Raw genomic sequence first — 18,671 nt, 5'->3', positions numbered from 1 at the left:
TGCCATTACCAGTGATATTGTCAACATCTGTCTCTTATACACATCTAGATGTGTATAAGAGACAGGGCCCCTATCCCTCTCCCCCGATCCACCGCCGTTGGCAGTGGGACGACATAAATTGCCTACTCAGTCGCTACAGCGTTATCACTGAAATTCTTGCACTGCACCCCGACGCAATCGTGAACTCCGATAATCTTCAACTGACCAATAAGCTCGCCAAAGGAGTCGGCTATATGCGTGTAGCGATTTTATGGGAACCTGGCTTTAGATAGGAAACGAATGCTAATCACAGTTTTTTCTATTCTATTATATTTTTCAACAGCTGATATAGTTTCATGTAATTCAATGAAATATTATTTTGGAAGTGGTTTTTTTTTTCAGAGTTTAAGGTAATTATGTTTTCACGTTTTCTAAAAAAAAAACCTGGTTTTTACGTAGATGGCAGAAACCAGAGAGGGCGCACCACAAAATATATGCTATACTAACCATGAACTAACTCAATTCTAACAGAGAAGAACAGATTTTCTCGATGATTCTAACATATTAAAACAAAAGCCAATGAAGCATACAAAATCTGATGCTATGCATTATATGCAGTTTTGCCAGTAGAATTCATTAATTACAGGTCTAATGAAAGGTAACAAATTAAAGTGAATTTTCACCAGGACTTTTGGGGTTTAAATTCCATTATATACCGTATCTAAATAACGTAAAACAAAAATATAAGATAGGTCATATATAATGCCACCAAAATTTCGTATAAGTAAAAACACCACAAGGCACTTTATAAAGCAAGTAATATACTTTAATCGTGATTGCCGACTCATTGAGCCCGATCGTATAGCAAACATGTTTCGAGAAAACGATTCTCATCATCAGTGCGAATGATGACAAATTTTGCCAAAGCTTATATGGCTTTATACACATGTATGTAAATAAGCAAATTAGAAAAGCGACTATAAGATATAAAATATAAGAATGTTTTTAAGGGGTTTTCTTTATATTATTTACCAACATTATTGCATTCACTTTCATAAAAGATTTACAAAATGTGTCTGATCTGATTTAGTAAATTTATATTGCCCTTAAAATATGGTATGGTACACTGTAAAATGTACCGTTAATTAAGTAACCACTACGGAAAGAACAAATATTTTAAATGTAAATTTAGCATAGATTTTATATTGCAATAAGGAAGGAAAATTTCATAATTGTACCTTGTATTTTTATGACAATAAAAGATCTGTATCTGTATATATAAATTCCAAGCATTGAGTTCGAAAGTCTTATATACCCAACTTCTAAACACACTTCTTCAGGTCCATATAAATATGTTTTTGATTAAACTTTAAGAAAGTGTACTCATTTGAATATTTTAAATGTAAATTTAGCACAGATTTTATCTCTAAATTCGAAGCATTGCTTTCGAAAGTCTAAGCAAAGCCTATTTAAGTTTGATATGTATGTGTTGTATGTTGTTTGTTGAATTATAACCATAGTTTAATATTACAGACTAAACATTTGCTGGCAACGGAATAGGCCAAGACACTTTCAAATTAAATTTCTTACACTTCCGTATAGCCAATGTGGGATGTCGAAGCTTGTAATGGACAAAATAAATGGAACAAAAATTCACGGATGGAACCATTGTTACTTGTTCCGAAATCCACAAATCAAATGACCAACTGAGTTATGATACAGGATCTAACATGCAAGAGCATGTTGGAACAACTAATATAATATCAATGTATTTTTAATATATTGAATTTCAGCCAAACATACATTGGATATGAAGAGATTTATTAAAATGACAATGGAAGAGTAAACAAAGTCCAAGCATCTGATGGTAAAATTTCAATATCATTGCCATTACCAGTGATATTGTCAACATAATGCGGTACCTCTTTGGTTTGCAGTTGGTGTAATTTTCATGAAATTAGGAAAAAAAATGTACGTGATGTATATAGATAATTAATACATACGTATATGTGTATGCATATATGTATGTGTGAATATAATATGTGTGTATGGGTGTGTGTGTATGTATGTGTATATGCATATATATATATATGTATAATATATATATATATATATATATATATATATATGTATATTACGTTTGAAAATAACTTAAAGAAAGTTCTTGACTTTTGTTTTTATTATTATAAAGATTATTATATTAATTATTGATCAGAGATGGAAAATGGGATTAACATCATTAATATTATCAATGATATTACATCAGTAGGATACGTATACAGTACTCTTCTGTTTTGTACATAAGAGAAAAACAATTAGGAATTGTTGAAATAAAAAAAATGTATATGCATATGTAGGCATATATGGTATTGGTGTGTATATATGTGCGTGTATATACCGGTATACAGTATATACATGTGCATGTGTAAGTACAATTTTGGAATGTGATGTATATTAACATAGGCCTATTCGATAAGTTACATTTTGGGACCTAAAAGAAAAAGAATATATTAATGTATTTTTTAGAAATTAATACAAGTTTAAAAGATGCGTTCAAAAAATTACAGTCAGCCATTGTGGACTGAACCTTTTTAAGTGCAATTGAGTTTTAATTTTTATATTTTATGTCATTGATGACAGAAAAAATCAAAATGTAACAAAAAGAGATAGAAATAATGGTGGGTGAAATTCCCAAGAAAGAGAAAAAAAAGTCCAAGCATCTATATCATATTCATCAACCTTAGAAAAAAAACCCTCAAGTGCCATCATCAAGCGCAGTGAGTGTAATTTATAATATTTAATAACTAAATACAATCCAACCTGAGTACAAGCCTAAACACTAATACAAACGTAAAAGTGATGTAAATTTAGCCTACCTTAATCAAGGTAATTGTCATCTACGAACAAATGACTATCTACAAATTATATAACTCCACTAGGACAGAAGTTTAAATGTGAAAGTAGGCCCTACTTTCGAATGACTTACTGTTCTGCAATGGATATTAGTTCCTAATTCAGATGTTATTCAAGTAGCTTACTGAGAATGAGGTCTATCGGTAATTAATAGTTTTCAGTAATTTGAATACAACAAAAATTTACATATTGACGTTTATAGCAGAGAATTGACCATTTACCTAAAAGTATTCTATTTTGGTATTGCTTCCCTTTACACGAGTTCAGCTTCTTTTTTTCAGTATTTTATTCTCCACTTATTTAATCAATTTTTTGACACATTAAATCTCGATATGTTATCTATGCCCAAATATTTTGTTAGTAATAAACTCTCAGTCATGGTAAACCAAGAAAAGGGGAGATTATAAAAGCCCTTTCATTATTCACAATGTGCACTGTGCATCTTAGTAATGTTTCGTCCAGGTAGGTTTTCGCAAGATTTTCTATATCGTTTCGGGCCTAGCCTTCTTCCTATATCTACTTTAATCTACATTCATTTTTACACTTACGATTAATTAAAAAAGAAAATGAATGTTTTTGTAATTGAATTCACAACATGTTAGATGTTTCTGAATAATCTATGTCAAATTGCTAAACGAAAACTGCTCTACGCTACAACCACTCGATCTCAAGAGCGTATGTTTCAGGAGAAAGTCAGGTAGGCCTATGTAGAAAAATACTAGCTGGGATTCCCTATTCAAAAATATTTTTTCACAAAACATGGCCCTAAACTCTTGTAGAGGTCAGAGACATTTGGGTTAAAATTTTGAAAAAAAAAAATAGGTGTATCATTTTGGCGAATAATTATTTATATTGCCCATTTTTATTCCCGCATAGGCTCAGAATATTTAATTTATTTTTTTCGCCTCAAAAAAGGTAAGATAAATCAGAGGATAAGCAATTGAAGAGTAACCACAAAGTGACATCTATTTTAGACGTATTGGGCCTATACATAGATTACAAACCTAAATACTTGGAAGCCTTAGCTTTCAGGGACATCGCTTTCAGGCCTCCACTTGGACTCTGCCATTCAATCGCACAGGAACGTCTACCGTTGTACACCTAGCCGGAACCCAGGCATACTAATCTTCGCTTAAAACTGTTTATTGAAATTTCTTTATTATCATTATTAACAGACTTTTGTTTGATTTATCCTCATAAGCTATAAGAAAATGACAAATCTTGACTTAATGTAAAACGAATAAAATCAACATAATTATATAATAAATTAGCCTGTTTTCCTCGTTTTTGAAATTTAAACTTCAATGCTTCTGTTCATACAATTCTTTCTCTGAGTCGATGGAGCTCTGGATTGTAATATAATCTTCCTCTTTTAATTGATATTAAAGTCTATAATCTGCTATTCCTTTTAAATCCGTCCTCTAAATGTACAAATTGTAAAACACTATCTAAATACTGTATAGCCAGTCGATTGGCCCAACTATCGGGTTTCAAATGCTGGAAAAATCCACAATGGCCTCCGTGCGTAGTTGTGACAAGAATTGCATTGGGAATCATCGTAAAAAGGTCATAAGGTATCTTAGATGCATGGCAAATTGGATCATCAAGGCTGTTGATACATAATAATGGAACAGCAATTTCATCAACCTCCCTCAAAGGATTATTTTTGTCCCAATATTCTTCCATATCTTGTATGCCATACATCTTTGCGTACACATTCTGTTCAAATTCAGAAAGAGATGATGAACTGAAGGCACTATCACAATCCAACGTTTTGAGCAAAGCGCCCGCATGGTAACTTAACTGCAATTTTGCATATTGCAACATAAACCAATTGTAAGGGTTTCTAAAAACATCATCAAATTGTTGTTGCATATTGTAACTAGGTGATATATTAACTGCAGCCGACAGGTCGGCGGATGAACCAAATTCACCAAGGTACGACATGAGCAATCCTGTACCATATCCGTATGCAACGGCATTCAACTTGGCTTTTGGATATTGCTCACGTATAAACCTGACTGTTTCTCGTAAGTCAGTACAATCTCCAATGCTCTGTAATTTTGGTGTTGTAAGTGGGAGACCATCTTGGCCTCTTTTGCGAAATATAACGACTCTGTATCCACAATTTCTAGCCATATCACAGATATCATTGACCACAAATGTGTTTGATGGAAGCCCAGGTATAACAATAACAAGTGGACTTTTCATATTAATTTTTTCTGATGTTTTGCAGCAAGATGGCAAAACCCAGTCTAACGCAACTAAACCACCATCGTCTACTTGAAGGTACTGCCGTTTACATTTCAAATCTCTTTGTATTGGCCATAAAACAGTTAATATTGTCTGGATATGACCGTTGATAGACCATAACGTTGGTTTGTAAGGTGATTTCAAAATAGAACACTTACGAAGTACAAATTTCATAAGAGATGATTCCTTGTAGAACAAAGCCGGCATCGAAGTTATAATATCAACCATTATTGCAATTAATGAGGCAAAAATACTTGATCATAGGCCGATCTGAATCAAGACGGTAGCAAAAATGTTTAAAACACCATGAATAATCCTTTTGTATTCTCGTCTATTTTAACTTGTTTGGCACTATATCAAAGCGTCCACACATTTTAACCAAGCTGTTACCGTTACAAATAAACGTGTTACAAAGAATCGGTCAGTGTGCATAATGTTGAGCGATGCGGATAGATGGAATGAAATCAAGTAGTGATGAACAATACAGTGCGCATGACGCAAACCATCAGTGTCGTCTTATGGCTTTCTCGTATTTAACTAATGATGTCGATATTAAAGAGTAGGCGGGCAGTGATAATATATATTTCATTCCTGTGGAAGAGTGGCAGCAAAATGTCGAGATTTTTTGACGGACTTACGAAATATTCTGAAAAATAAAACCAATTCCGTTATCAATTTACGGTAAATTAATTACGATAATTATTATACTAATACTACTACAACCACTACTGCCACCACCACTACTACTACCACCACCGCCACCACCACCACAACTAGTATTATACTACTCAGGCGTATCTAAGAGTCTGATAAGGACGCGAAGATTGGGTGGGTTTCAGATGATTAAGTAAGGTAGAGCTAGGTTGCCAAATAAGGTGATATGATGTGCTTTTTAACTGCGTTATTTTTTTTTTGCTTTGAATGTTTTCAGTGGGGAAGGGGCCTTTAGGAAGGGGAGGCGTGAGCTTTTTGAGGGGGAGTGCGCACCCCCGTAGAATATTATTATTATTATTATTATTATTATTATTATTATCATCATCATTATTATTATTATTATTATCATTATTATTATTATTATTATTATTATTATTATTATTATTATTATTTTTATTATTATCAGTATTACTATTTTATCATTATTATTTATTATTATTACTAGGCCTATTATTATTATTATTATTATTATTGTTGTTGTTGTTGTTTATTTGAATAAAGATGTTTTGGCCAAACCTACTGCTCGTACAGCAAATGTAAATAACTAATACTATAAAAATGAAGTATGCATGTCAACCTCTTAAGCACAACATGTATTTTCCCCTGACGCATATTTGTGTCTGTTGTTACAGTACGTTATTTATAGTACACTGAATGTCAAAAAAATCATGTGGTGCTGTTTGTGCTGCATTGTTAACATGATAACACGGACGTTTTGTGGCAGAAAATCACCCACCATTCACACGAAAGACACTTGCATTTTCGAAAGGTGTATAAAACAAGTATTGGATATAATATGGTTTTTGAGAAGTTCATTGATAGTATTTTAATCACTTTGTCTGTGGGTTTGCCCAAGTCTTTTTGGGGTGCATTGAAAAGATTTTTATTTAAAACTGCTTGTTTTTGCTTTTTGAGTTTCTTTGAGCTTTATTTAATAAGAAAATAATGATAAAATGTGGAAATAAAATAAGAGTAACGAATCGTATGTTGATTAATTGATTGAAGGATCGATCGATATTGGTTTCTTGATTAAATGTGGCCTATTCTCTTGTGCAAAGAAAGTCCGTGTTTTTATTAATTTTGAGTCAAGAAAATGCAAACAGAAACCGAGGCCCTTATATAAACCATCTGTGTGGTATAGCTTATATGGGCGTAGGCCCATGACAGCAAATTAGTTCCACTAGTGCGTTAAAATACTAACAATTACCAAAAGTTTTCATTGAAATAGGGATTGAGTTCAGAATTCCGGGATTTAGTTCCGCATTCTCATTTGCGCAAACAATAACGAAATATTAGTCCATAATGAACATATTACTCTGTGAGGTAATTGTATGTGGAACTTTTCTAACAATACCAAGCAAAAACAAGTTAATGGAGATATGTCATATAAACGAACGATTATGGCCCTAAGCGTTGGTATTATACTTGGAACCATCGATTAGAAAAATAATATGCGTACTTTCCATTCTTGCCAGTATATATTTCCTAGTGGATTGTTAATGAGATGTGTAAGGCACTTCGTTTTCATGATCAACTTAGTGCCTCACTGTCCATTAAAGCATGCTCTTCTGAGGTGTGAAATATCGTGAAGCTGATTTCTTTAGGGAAACCAAAATGAAATTAGTGCCTTTCTATTGCCATCAAAATCAATTGGTATCGGCCATTAGCCATTATAAAATTACAGTTGGCGATATCGTCAATCTTGTCATGCAGTGGCGGATCGGGGGAGGGGGTTCAAGGGGTTCGGACGAACCCCCCTCTGTGAAGAAACATAACAAAATACAACTGGGCCCTGGCTTACAAAAAGCATGCTAACTTACCTAGGCATAGGTTGGAAGATCAGACAAACTAGGCTTAGCCTAACTAGTTTTCAATTAAATATATCATACACACTGTTTTTGGTTCGCTGTCGTAATAATTTATGTACGAAAGTGAGTTCTTCCTATCGGTTAATCGATCCATGGAAGAAAGACTACATATCTAACTACTCTATGTTGTTGGAATATAATAATATATTGCCTATCTTTGACTTTTTCCCCCCTCTATGATAGGCCTAAAAATGAGATAAAATTACCTGACTTATTTTCAAGAGGGGGAAAACCTTGGATTTTGAAGAACTTAAAGGTCATTAAAAGACTCCTCAGAAGTCGGGAAAGCTCATTTCCGGCCATCTGGAATCAAAATTTTCCCGGGGGAGGACCACCTAACTCCCCATTCATTTTGGGGTTTTTCGAAACAATTTAAACCCCACTCAGTTAAATTCTGGATCCGCCCCTGTCATGGCATGTATTAATAATTAATTGGTATTAACCAGTACTAAGACAATATGGTTAAAACCATATAAACGTGTTCATCACAGGATTCCGACTTCTCGTTAATGCACCATTTGATATTCCTTCTAGTTATTCATCAACCTTTTAAGCCTGTAAAGCCCATTAGTAACCATTGTATTATCCATTTTTATGCCATATTTTAGCTGTTGCTATTCACATGGGCCTATGAGTTTTCAAGGGAACCTTAATAATGAATTGTCGCATAGATTTCCCTACAGTAACCGTAAAGAAGCATTCACAATAGTAATCTGCGGTGACAGTCACAGTTGTTGCATAAAACACAGGTTGTCAAACAAATTGAATGAAGATCCGAAACGTACGTACCTAAGATGAGCCTCGGGATTTTGTGCTGATTAAAAATGACTGTGAAATGGCTATTCAACGTCGCAGGAACGGACACTGATTGCAGGGCAACCGCCAATATCTCCAAATGCATTGAATGATAGATCTCAAAGTTACACACACTAGGACTACTAACCATTACTTCTACCACTAATCAGTAGGATAAATCTATTTCCGAAGTATAGTCTAAATTCAGAATGAAACTGCTTACTTTTATAGTGTAAATGCAAGCTCTAATAATCTGACATTAATTAAATGCCCTTACCTTACTGTAGACCTACGTTAGTGTGTATGTTTATAGCACAACGGCTATTCTATCATCGTTCATATCTGAGTTGAGAAGATCCACAGTACATTTTGTTATTGTTCAATGCAATCTACAACAAACAACATATGTTTACTTATAGGCCTGGGTGGATTTACACACGACACAACGGTCAATATTTCCGTCACTAAAACGCACACATAATATTGTACTCCATTCGTTGTCCGATTAATTATGTTGCCTTAATACCTTACTTACATTAGGCTTATATAATTGACGTTTAAGGTAATTATTGGTCTAAAAGAAGGGAAAATTACCCGCACCAATTAGTTTGGTTGGTGTATCATGTTGAATATTAAATATAAAATGTAAGTATCGCGCATCACAACCACGAGCCCTGAAAAGTAAACAGAGTTCAGTCACCAATTCAACCTCTGATTGACACTATTTCAATTGTTATAAATATTGATGAATTAATCATAGCACTTGTTATCATTAGATTATATCTTACCCTTTGTATCAGAAGCCCTAGGTCTATGATATTTTATCAACTAAACGTTTAAGTGCAATGGAATGAGAAGATATATTATGTGTCGCAGTTTGGTTGAAATGTATTACATTTCAAGATAATGAACATTCGATTGCACGAATTGGCCAAAACATTTATCGAAATAACACCTCACTGAGAAACTGATGATAATCGAACCCTCAATTTTACATAGTACAATAATATTATACAGCGTTAAATTGAGGTACCGTAATTATGTCTTGTATATGTCTTGTATATATATATAACGGTAATGAGGTGTGAATGTGAAAAAGAATGCATCAACTGGGATTGACTGTTGTCTATGCAAACAATAATAATAATAATGAAAAGAATGATAACTATATTAATGATGATAATAATATTACTAATTATATATTATTATTATTATTAATATCCACGTAAGGTAGGGCAAAATTACACCTATATAATAATATTACTAATAATAAATAATACCAATACCAATAAAAATAATGATGATAATAATAATGTTAATCATAATAATGATGATGGTGATAATACGATAATAATAATAATAATAATAATAATAACAATAATAATAATAATGATGATGATGATGATAATGATGATGATGATGATGGTGGTGATGATGATGATGATGATGATGATGATGGGGACAATAATAATAGTAATAATAATAATAGTAATAATAATAATAATAATAATGATGATGATAATAATAATAATAATAATAATAATAATAATAATAATAATAATAATAATAATAATAATAATAATAATAATAATAATAATAATAATAATAATAATAATAATAATAATAATAATAAGAATAAGAATAATAATAATAAGAATAAGAATAATAATAATAATGATGATGGTAGGGTAAGCACGATATAGTTGTACCAAATGTCATCAGTAGTTGAAGTAGTCGGCAGGGACGTTATGGCTGCATGTCATGGAGAAACTAATTACAGTACTTATCAATCCTACTTAAAATGAGCTCATTCCTGAAGAGATTAGCGGTGCATCGCTCTAACGTACTCTTATAATATCGTACGAGTTCTATAATAGCACAAACATTACATGCTTGTAACACCAATTACCCAAAAGTCCTCTGACCACGGATAAAGAAACGCTGCTACATAAAATATGTGCTGTAGCCCTTTAACACTCAGAAATAACAAATAACTTTGAATTATAAGCAAGAAACACTACGGTATACACGATGTATAGTATGGTACCTTTTATACAACCAACGATGTAGAACTGTACCAAGAATTGCCATTTTTTTTTAGGGGTGGGGGAGGATAGCCATTTTGAGGGGAGGGCTAGTTGGATAGCAGCTTTGGTATTGGAAGGCGTTTTAGGGGTTTCTAATAGATTACAATGGTTAAAATGTAGATATGATTAACTTTTCAATACAGAATATAACGAATTTTATATTCCGAACATATTCTACACTTTTTTCGATTTGGGAGGTTTGAAAAGCAGATCAGAAATAACGTGCTATGGCTGATAGGCCTACCGTAAGAGTAATGTATGTTTAGCTATGTCAATTATGTTTATTTTTATGATTAACCGATATATATTTGTAAAGAATAACTCAAAAGTAAACTTACTGTAAATTCAAAATTCAAATTCAATTTAACTTTATTGCAATCGAAAAAGAAAAAATAAAAACATTCAAAAAACAAGACAAACACCAATATTCGGGGGGGGGGGAAGCATAAAAAATGTACATTAAAAAATTAACATGATTCAAATAGGACTAAAATAAGGTCAAAATCAAAAATATAAAATTTAAATTGCACTTAAGGTGGTCAACATCAAAAATGTACATCAAGAGAGAAAAAATAAAAGTTAAAGATCAACAACCAAAGTTACTGCAAAATGCTCATTAATAAAAAAAAAATTACATCCAAAATTGTTATTGTACTATTACTCCTATAAATTATATTCAGTCGACAAGCTATCAATACGAACAAGCATTCAAAAAACAAACCAGATCGATGTCTAAACTGATAGTATATTAGCACATGCCCTTCTCTTGTCGTTTTCACAAATTACGAAATTAAATTTATACAAGAATTGAAGTTTCTAATAGTATGTAGATTGGATTGTTGAATTAGACAATCCATGCATGATACTTTACCGATTCACTACGTTTACCTCCGCATGGCTACAGTGGACAATCTTAATAATAAATGCGGATGCATAATTTGTCATTACAATCACAACATGCAACTGTTTTTCAATATTATCTCCATCATCATCATCATTCACATCAACATCATCATCTCCATTACTTACGTCGTCACCATTATTACTGCCTGTGCCAATTATGACAAGGTTTCTTGTCTAGCGCTACTGTGAAGTCAGTAGTCATTGTCTCCCGAAGCACATATTTATAGGTGATTCATATGCAACCATATTCTGGCATATTCTAAATGCAGTGCACGGTGCAGTGAAAACAAACGTACCAGAGGCGGCACTAGCAGGGAGAAGAGGGGGAAAAGTAGACCCCGTCGGGGAGCCCCGCTTGGACCCTGTCGGGGAATTTCCAGCAAGGTCGTCGGGAAAAATCAAATCTTCAGCGCCGAAAAGTACAATTCAAGCATGTCAAATTTTAGGGATTAAAAACTGTTTAGTACGAGCAGTGCTATGGGTTGCAGTGGTGGTGTGAGTTCTTCCCCGACAGGGGGCTGGTACCTTAGACAGGGGGTTAGTACCCCCGACAGTGGGATTCGTACCCACCGACGTGGGTGGGGGGTTGGCTTCCCTGACAGGGGACTGGTACGCCCGACAGTGGGTTAGTGACCTTGACAGGGATTAATACTCCTAACAGGGCATCTAATTTGCGAGTATTTTGGTGTTTGACAGATTTAATTTGCATGTGGTTTTTTTTTTATCAAATTAGGCCTATCCTTTATTAAATCCAAATTATATTGTTTTTAATCAAAAAATTTTCTCCAAAAATTCAATATTCCCCGTCCGCGCGGGGGGCCAGGTTTCCCCTACAGAGGGCTATAACACCCTAGCCCCTCCCCCTTGCATGCCAACACTAATCCCAACGTTCAAGTGTGGACCCCTGGCGGCGCCCCTGAATACCGTAATCTACGGCAGAGTACCGGTCCAGTACAAAACTATGGTGCTAATACAATGACGCTGCTGTGCAAAACTACGGTAGCTGAACTTAAGTGCTGGATTACGCGTCTTTTAACACGACTTTGTTATTTTTAGCATTCCAGGTGCATGCAGAGCCTTTGTACCCTGGTTTTACCTTTGCATTTTAATTGCTTATACATAATGATTTAAGGAAATGGGGAAAGAAAATTAAATAGATATTACGTATATAGGCCTACGTGCAATCCCAACCAGGGTATCGTATCAAAGACGATGAATTCATCAAATGGCGTACAGATGAGTAAATCCACAATATTCGCTTTACGTTTTTGTACGCTCATATACAACCCTAAAGCTATGTTACAACCGAAGTTAACCCGTCGATGGCATAATAATTACAATACGTTTTATTATGTTGAACTTAACAAGCCTCATACATTACATTCGATAGCGATGACCTACTAAAAGTCAACGTTCAAATGATGGTGACAATAATAACTAGTCTTGTATATTTGATATAATTTATTGTTTGGCCACATCTGTCTACTATAAAGGTATTTTCAACAATCCTGTTTTATACCTCATTATACATGTTTTTTATTTTTTATTTTTTTTTTTTTATTTTATTTTTTTTTTACTTTACATTATACGTATATCGAATCTGATAGCCATACTCATCACCCGAACCAGTTAAGCATGACATTTTGTACCTAAGATGAAGGCATGCTAGTTTTTAATTTAAATAAAAGTCTAAAATGTATTAACATTATCGGTGTTTTTTCTTCGAGTATGCATGCGCATTATATACATGTGTATATGTGATTGTAGGTATACAGAGGTGTTGTGTTTTGTGTGTGACCTGCATGTTGAAATACCATCGATATATATATATATTTGCACACATACTTATTTTATACAAAATAAATAAAATAATATGAATACAAGGACATCATGTCAATGTTTATATCAGTGGCCATGTGATCTTATTATTAATTACTATATTATAAATTAAAAGTAGTAACACTTAAATTGTAAATTAAAAGTAGTGTTACTCTAGGCATATGTTATAGCGTCGGATTAGTATAAAAACATGTAAATAAAGATGATGAATGCATAATATGTTTAGTTTAGTTCTTTCTTTAAAAATAATAATAAATCAAGTTCAAGTAAATAAATCCCTACATATTGGACATACACATAGCTTAGATGTGTAACGTTCAACTTTCAACCACATGGTGTTTCGGATTTTTCGCTGTATGTGTCAACATACTATTAAAACTTAAATGACTACATAAAATTACAGCGCAATGTTAATAAAACATAAATACCCACATGCTATGGAACAAGCTCAGTTTAACCTGCAGACAATCGCCATCTATCTCCACATTCCGAAAAAATCTTACTCTTTTTATTTTTATTATGATCACTATATTACGATTATTATAATTATGAATATTATTATTATTATTATTATTATTATTATTATTATTATTATTATTACTGGACTTACAAATATTTATATACTATTTTTATGATGTTATTGTTGTTATTGTTATTAATTATGCTTTTCAACAATGTTTTGCATCTTGTTTAACCGTGTATGCTATGGTAGCTGACACATGTACAGGGAAGATTTCCCTTTGTTAGCTACCATCTCGTGTGAGGAAAATAAAATTATGAATTATGAATTATGAATAAATCTGTTTGTTTTGTGACTGTGAAAATTGACATTGTGCAGCAGACACCTGAAATCATTTTCGATTGTGATTTGAAGTGAATTGGATTATTTGTCAGCTGGCAGACTGAATATCCACCTCAATGACCCATGAAGTTAGTGACCAACTATGTAGGCCCCTATAAAACAGATTGATACGACCTAAATTTACAATTTAAATAATTGAGTTTATAATAAACAACGTCAACAGTGCGTACGTTGTTTATTTTAACTCAATTATTTAAATTGTATATTTAGGTCGTATCAATGACGGTAGCAGTGGCCAGCGGGTACTGCAAATGCTTGCGAAAAAAATCACTCCTATGATATTATCCTCTGATGCAAACTCACATTGAAATGGCATTTGCAGTACCCGCTGCTACTTGGAGATCGGATTCAACAGTAGTTACTAAGCGCAAGCTTGGTAGTCTATTGGTTATGGCGCCAGGCTAGTTATAACTTGCGATTTTTTTTCGCAAGTATTTGGAACGTACTGAGTATTCGGTACGAAAATACGTCAGGTAGGGCAAAACTTCACTCCTACGATAATAATGTTATTATCAATTAGCATATCATTCCTACCTTACTTTCAGTGATTCTTACCTAAGTAATTTAAGGAAGCAATGAAATATAGCTCTTAATAATAATAATAATAATAATAATAATAATAATAATAATAATAATAATAATAATAATAATAATAATAATAATAATAATAATAATAATAATAATAATAATAATAATAATAATAATAATTTCTACTTATATAGCGCATAATGCAAAAAAAAGCTTCACAGTAAAACAAACAATTAAAATGTTGCATAGTCGTGAGTCTGGTTAAGGCAGAATGCAATTCTCTAAGGGGTCACCATCCTCTTCCACTCTAACGCATTCCCGGACCACTCCCTCGGTGACTCAAGCAAAAAAAGCAGGTTACACATTTGCCCTGTGACAGGCGACCGGGTGCTTAGAGATAGAGGTCAAGTGCCTCCTCTCCTGCCTATTATTACTATCAATCAAAAGCAAATTATAAAGTAAAATAAGAGGTCTAACACTTAATTGTTACTTAATCAGATTCACTGAAAACGATAAATTCAGGTGCGTCGATATAATTACCTAAAATAAATATAACATGCAAAAAGTATGCACAAAATTACAAACATGCATAGTAGACCAATTGAACCAACCATGCAATCTGGGAGTTAAATCACTAGCAACTGACCACAAAAAAAACAGGGCGTGCTGTTCAAGCGACATCAGATCAAAAATACGCCAACACTGTGCCATGTCACTGCTGAAAGCAGATATATTGATCATCCCATAATTGTTTCCATATTATACGATCATTTTCGTGTTTTCGATTTTTAAAAAATCTATAAAACAACAAAGCAGATTCATCCATTACTATTTAGCCACGTGTTTAATTAAATACCCTGAAACACGACAAATACTCACGCCATAAGTACATCTGTTAAGTTTACAGTCAGAATCACAAATCGAGTCGTGCAACAAAAATGTTATCTAAATTTGCTGACATCCATCAGTTATTGAAAAAGCCGCGTGCGCTTTTAACGCAAGTGTTATTATGATACTCTTCAGAATTAAACAGGTAATTATAACATACAACGGCACAGCTAGCGCTTGTTAGTGCGTGCTATTTCTAAAAAAATCGCATCTTTTATTATTTTTGTTTTTTAATGGACATTATCTAACGAGGCTGGTCCAAACAGTGTTGGACTTACAAACATGGACTAATCACGTAAACACATTTCATTTTCACATTATGACTGTCAATAAACCTAATACAACGATAAGTTTAAAATAAGATAGTAATATAGGTGTAAAGTTAATATGTTGGCGATAAGTAAATGTTTGGAATCACATTTATTTTTTTTTGTGAAGATATTACGAATAACATATAGTGGTGAGATATGGGGTATGACTAATGACTCGATAATGTAAAACATGCAGATACAATGCTTTAAATATATACTTGGTGTTTATAAAAATCCACACCTAATGTTGCTGTCATTATGGAAATGTAAACTATGAATATCAGATATTGCAAAAACAGAATATCAGATATTGCAAAAATGAAAATCCTTTGAAATATTAGGTTATGCCCTCGTTTAAATTATTATACTCTGTTTTAAACATTAATAGGCCTATTAGGCTTATTAATTTTTAAAAAGTGGATTGGTTAAGAACATATTAAATTATGTAGAAACAATAAAATCAAAGACGAATATCATTTTACTTTAGTATGTCCTTATTATATTGATCTAAGAAAACAATAAAAACAATAATAATAATAATAATAATAATAATAATAATAATAATAATAATAATAATAATAATAATAATAATAACAATAATAATTTAAAGTGATAATATTAAGAAATGTTTAAAAACTCCCATAAACACACAACATTAAAATAGAATAAAGAGAGAACAATACAATGGCAAGCCCGAAGCCAGAATTTTGGTGGGGGGGTTCCTTTGATACTGAAAGGGCACTTGCGAGTACCATTGGCTGGGGCCAGGGGGGCCGCCATGGGCCCCCGGGGGTCCAGGGCCAAAACTCCGGTGGGGGTCCAGGGCCAAAACCCGGGTGGGGGTCCAGCATTCTAAGAATTTACAGGTGTTATTTAATTGATTTGAGAGGTCATACATTAAAAAATGTATATATTAAAGAGGTAATTTTTTGAGTTGGGAAAAGATAAAAAACAAAAAGAAAACTGCTACTTTAGTACTACAGTATTGGTAATTTAACAACAATAACATGATACAAACTCCAAAGAATCCAGTATGCTTTTTTCTTTATTTTTTATTTATATAGCACTTTGTAAGTTGTATCATACTATACTCACTTAAGACAATCAATAACAAAAAGAACCGAGACAAATTTGTATGGTTGGTTGTATTATAATCATATATATATAAATACACAAGTGAAACTATCCCCCGCCGGACACCATCCCGGTATTTCTGAGTCAAGGCTTTGGGGCCTGAATTTTTTATGTTACTAGGTAGGCCAACCATCGGGTATTAAAATAGGACTTTTAATGATGATAGGCTCTAAGGTAGGCCTAACGTGTAGGCTAGCCAGCCTTTGTTGAAAGGGCACTTCATGAAAAGGGGGCTTCGTTCGAACCCAACAAATCCCCCTGGCTACGGGCTTGAATGGAAAGGAGACAAACAAATAAATGATTATACAGAGTACTGTACAAAAAAAAAACTGAATTATGAAAACTGAAAAGAGCCTATGGAATATTTCATTTTCTTGTTATTTATTTTGTGGGAAGGGGAATGGGGTGAGGGAATGACGGGGAAGAAACTTGCCGATGGAGATTTCACCATTTGGCAAATACTCCATGGTTTAAAATAAAGTCACGAGACCGACTTTGGGCAACTTAACTCTCTAGGAGCTCGAAGGTTATAGTTTATGTTTGTTTTATCAGGTACAGTAGCAAATTATGTACATGCCCCGGATGTTTAACCTTGGTGAAGTATCCCTTGCACAGGTTGTCCCTTCTAACTTTGAGTGGAATAACAAGGTTGACATCATTGTACAAGTTTCGTGATGAGGATGATGATAATAATGAGGATGGTGGTAATAATGATGAAGATAAGAATGATGATGAGGATGATTGATGAGAATTATGTTGATGAGGTTAATAATGATGAATGATGAGAAACACCCCCTCTGCCCCGCATCCTTATCTTCATTCTTGTCACCCTCCTCCTCATTATCATCCTCATGATGAGGATGATGATTGATGATGAGGATAAGAATGATGACGTGAATGAGGATAATGGTGATAATGATGATTAATAAGGAGGATGATGATGTGGTTGAAGATGATGATTACAAGGACGATGATGGATGATGATGATATATGATGATTGTAATGAGGAAAATAATGACAATGATGATGATGATGAGTGACGAAGATAAGGAGGATAAGGATGAGGTTGATGAGGATAAAAATGATGATGGATGAGGATGATTAGTAGGATGAAGGTGATGGTGACGACGATTGGTGAGGATGGTGATGAGGATGACGATGATGGATGAGGGTAAATGCCATAGCCAGGATTTTCAAAAAACTGTGCGGGACAGTGTCAGGGTAACAAGAAATATTTCCTATAAAAAACACCCCGCAACAGTTTTAGCTTATGACTGGTTTGTATTTTTAAACTGTACGACTAGGCCTTTGATAGCCAAAATAGAGACTTTTCGACCGGAATTCTCATTACTTTCCATTTTCATAGGCGGATCGTTTTAGCTTGAATTGCGCATGCTCAATTGTTGCATAAGAAATTTTTTTATTTTTTTTTTTTATTTATTTATTTTTTTTTTTATTTATTTATTTATTTTTTTTTTTTTTTTTGAGGAGTTACCACTTCCTGACTCGGGGCAGCTTCGTTTTCTGTTGCAGTCTAACGGCAGTAGACCTGAGGCACTAGGCCAAAGCAGAAGCTGCTGTTACATCGAATTTGCCA

General features: G+C 33.4%; 1 protein-coding gene across 4 annotated transcripts; it reads right to left on the bottom strand.

Annotated features, from left to right (window-relative positions):
- Nucleotides 1–2,761: 2,761 nt before the first annotated feature.
- On the bottom strand, nucleotides 2,762–15,726 carry LOC117121975 (protein ABHD15-like). Of its 4 annotated transcripts, none has more exons than XM_033267420.1 (2): nucleotides 15,621–15,726; nucleotides 2,762–5,791 (listed from the first exon to the last, which is right to left on the bottom strand). In XM_033267420.1, exon 2 carries the CDS (start codon nucleotides 5,371–5,373, stop codon nucleotides 4,282–4,284), a length of 1,092 nt encoding a protein of 363 aa, XP_033123311.1. In that variant the 5' UTR covers nucleotides 5,374–5,791; nucleotides 15,621–15,726; the 3' UTR covers nucleotides 2,762–4,281. The 4 variants fall into 4 exon arrangements, with proteins under 4 accessions (XP_033123311.1, XP_033123310.1, XP_033123307.1 ...); XM_033267419.1 differs by lacking the exon at nucleotides 15,621–15,726 and adding an exon at nucleotides 15,353–15,373; XM_033267416.1 differs by lacking the exon at nucleotides 15,621–15,726 and adding an exon at nucleotides 8,800–8,918.
- Nucleotides 15,727–18,671: the final 2,945 nt, after the last annotated feature.

The sequence above is a fragment of the Anneissia japonica genome, unplaced genomic scaffold (genome assembly GCF_011630105.1).
Source record: "Anneissia japonica isolate Jap-2015-1 unplaced genomic scaffold, ASM1163010v1 scaffold352_len1594369_cov220, whole genome shotgun sequence".
Classification (NCBI taxonomy): Eukaryota; Metazoa; Echinodermata; class Crinoidea; order Comatulida; family Comatulidae; genus Anneissia; species Anneissia japonica.
This window is presented reverse-complemented; position numbering and strand designations above follow the sequence as displayed.

What these genes read in the sequence shown, in the direction of transcription:
- LOC117121975 (XM_033267420.1), bottom strand. Translation starts at nt 5,373, where the DNA reads ATGGTTGATATTATAACTTCGATGCCGGCTTTGTTCTACAAGGAATCA.